Source organism: Nanorana parkeri, unplaced genomic scaffold, assembly GCF_000935625.1.
Source record: "Nanorana parkeri isolate BGI_ZX_2015 unplaced genomic scaffold, ASM93562v1 scaffold379, whole genome shotgun sequence".
NCBI lineage: Eukaryota > Metazoa > Chordata > Amphibia > Anura > Dicroglossidae > Nanorana > Nanorana parkeri.
Genome location: NW_017306647.1, coordinates 957,507 through 959,412, shown reverse-complemented (window position 1 = coordinate 959,412; position 1,906 = coordinate 957,507). Strand labels below are relative to the sequence as shown.

At 44.6% G+C, this 1,906-nt stretch overlaps 1 protein-coding gene across 3 annotated transcripts in view; it reads left to right on the top strand.

The window, feature by feature from the left end:
- The window catches only part of TAOK2 (TAO kinase 2), a 55,731-nt gene that overhangs the window by 28,481 nt on the left and 25,344 nt on the right, over positions 1-1,906 (top strand). For all 3 annotated transcript variants that reach the window (XM_018559111.1, XM_018559110.1, XM_018559112.1), the window contains exons 8-10: positions 590-681; positions 1,192-1,285; positions 1,610-1,691. In XM_018559111.1, the coding sequence (XP_018414613.1) occupies positions 590-681; positions 1,192-1,285; positions 1,610-1,691 (268 nt within the window). The remainder of the gene's footprint in view (positions 1-589; positions 682-1,191; positions 1,286-1,609; positions 1,692-1,906) is intronic.

Genomic DNA, 1,906 nt, shown 5'->3' with positions numbered 1-1,906 from the left:
ACAACCACAGACGCAATCTCACACACACATACACTCTCCCCCCCCCCAAATATAATTTTTATTTTTTTAAGGTCCCCCCAGTATCTCTACCTTACGAGAACTGAAGTGGATCCTCAGCTTGGGGTCCAGTGTGGGCTTCTGTGCTGTGACGGAGCTCCATCCATATGTGCATTGCTTGTACAACTCCCTTGTGTACCCTGCAGAGGTGCCGGGAGCCAGAATGTGACGTCACTCCGGTCCAGGCACCTCTACAGGGCACACGTGGGAGCTGTAAGCGATGCATGTATGGATGGAGCTCCCTCAAGGTCATACCCCCAGCCCACCCCACCTCAAGCTGACACTCGGCGCCGGGCAGCATATATTGAATGGCTGCTCAGCACGAGAACTGACAGTACTGCACTAGAGGGTGGCAGAGGAGCCTCTCACCTAGGCACACACAGCAACCCACTAAACATGGGGGTGCGACCCACCAGTTGAGAACCAAGGTACTAAAGGGAGTACTGATGGCAAACATATAAAGGATAAATAAAAGCAATCTTTGTTGTAAAATGTTTCTAGTTTGATGACTTTTAACCTTCTGCTTCTGCAGGATGGCTCCTGAGGTGATTCTGGCTATGGACGAGGGGCAGTATGATGGAAAGGTGGATGTCTGGTCTCTTGGGATCACCAGCATTGAGTTAGGTGAGTCTTATTTGGTATATTAACCTTCTGACGCCCCTCCTAAGGGTGGAGAACTTGGAATAGGAACGGCTGCTGATTCCCTAATTGTCTTAGTGGGTGTGTTGAGTGGTGCTGGATGTGTGTTTCATAGTTTGCTCCTAGTTTTTGAATAGGTAGGGATTGAGTTTTTCGGGGATAGCTCTGCTCATGTAGGGACCAATCAGGGTTGTAGCCCTTTAACAGTGTAATGTTGGTATTCATTGGGTGGGCCTTTACAAAGAATCACAAAGCTTTAAAACTTGAAGAATCTGCTCCTTTTTATAAGTAACCAACGTACCTTGTATATAATGACCCCTCCGTAAAATGCTGCCCCAACCAAAAAAACATGGGGTAGGTATAGCAATGAGCTTTCCTGATGTCTTCCCATAACACCAATGTATACATCTCGCCCAATGTCTTTCATGCCGCGGTCTTTGTATGGTTCTTATTACTTTACTAACAAAGTTTTGTTGTTTTTTTCCCCTTTGGTAGCGGAGAGAAAGCCCCCGCTCTTTAATATGAATGCTATGAGTGCCTTATATCACATCGCTCAGAACGAGTCTCCCGTGCTGCAGTCCAATCACTGGTGAGTAGAACCTGACCAACTATTTGTTAAAGGCAAAATATCAGCAAATTAAACTTTGGCTTGAAGGATTGTGAAAAATATCCAAGAACGGTCTTATCTAGATAAATTCATCTAAAGATGGAATGTCCCTTTAACACTGAGCGCTCATCGAGGATCTCTGAAGGACACATCAAGGTGTCATTGCCCCAGTTCCTGAAGCAGAATTGTTTTAAGTTGTTTTGCTCCAACCTGTTTACAGTACCTAAGCCCAAAGGGGGCATCTGCCTCACTTGATATACAAAGCACTAAACGATATCATTTGAGCTCAAATTCTCTGTTGTACAGGTCTGAATATTTCCGGAACTTTGTGGACTCGTGTCTTCAGAAGATTCCCCAGGACAGGCCCAGCTCTGACATGTTGCTGAAGGTAATAGAAGTTTTTACTGCTGCTGTCCAAAATTGAATTTTTTTTTGTCAAATTGATATTATGTTTAATAATTTTGATAACATTTCTTAGCAGCTCTCCCATAAATGTGATGTTCATGGTGGAAGGGAGGTGTGGAGTTACACCTCAGTCATCTTAGTGTGCCTAAATGTTCAGTAAGAGGGGAAACTATTTCTTAAAGAAGACCTTCACGTCGG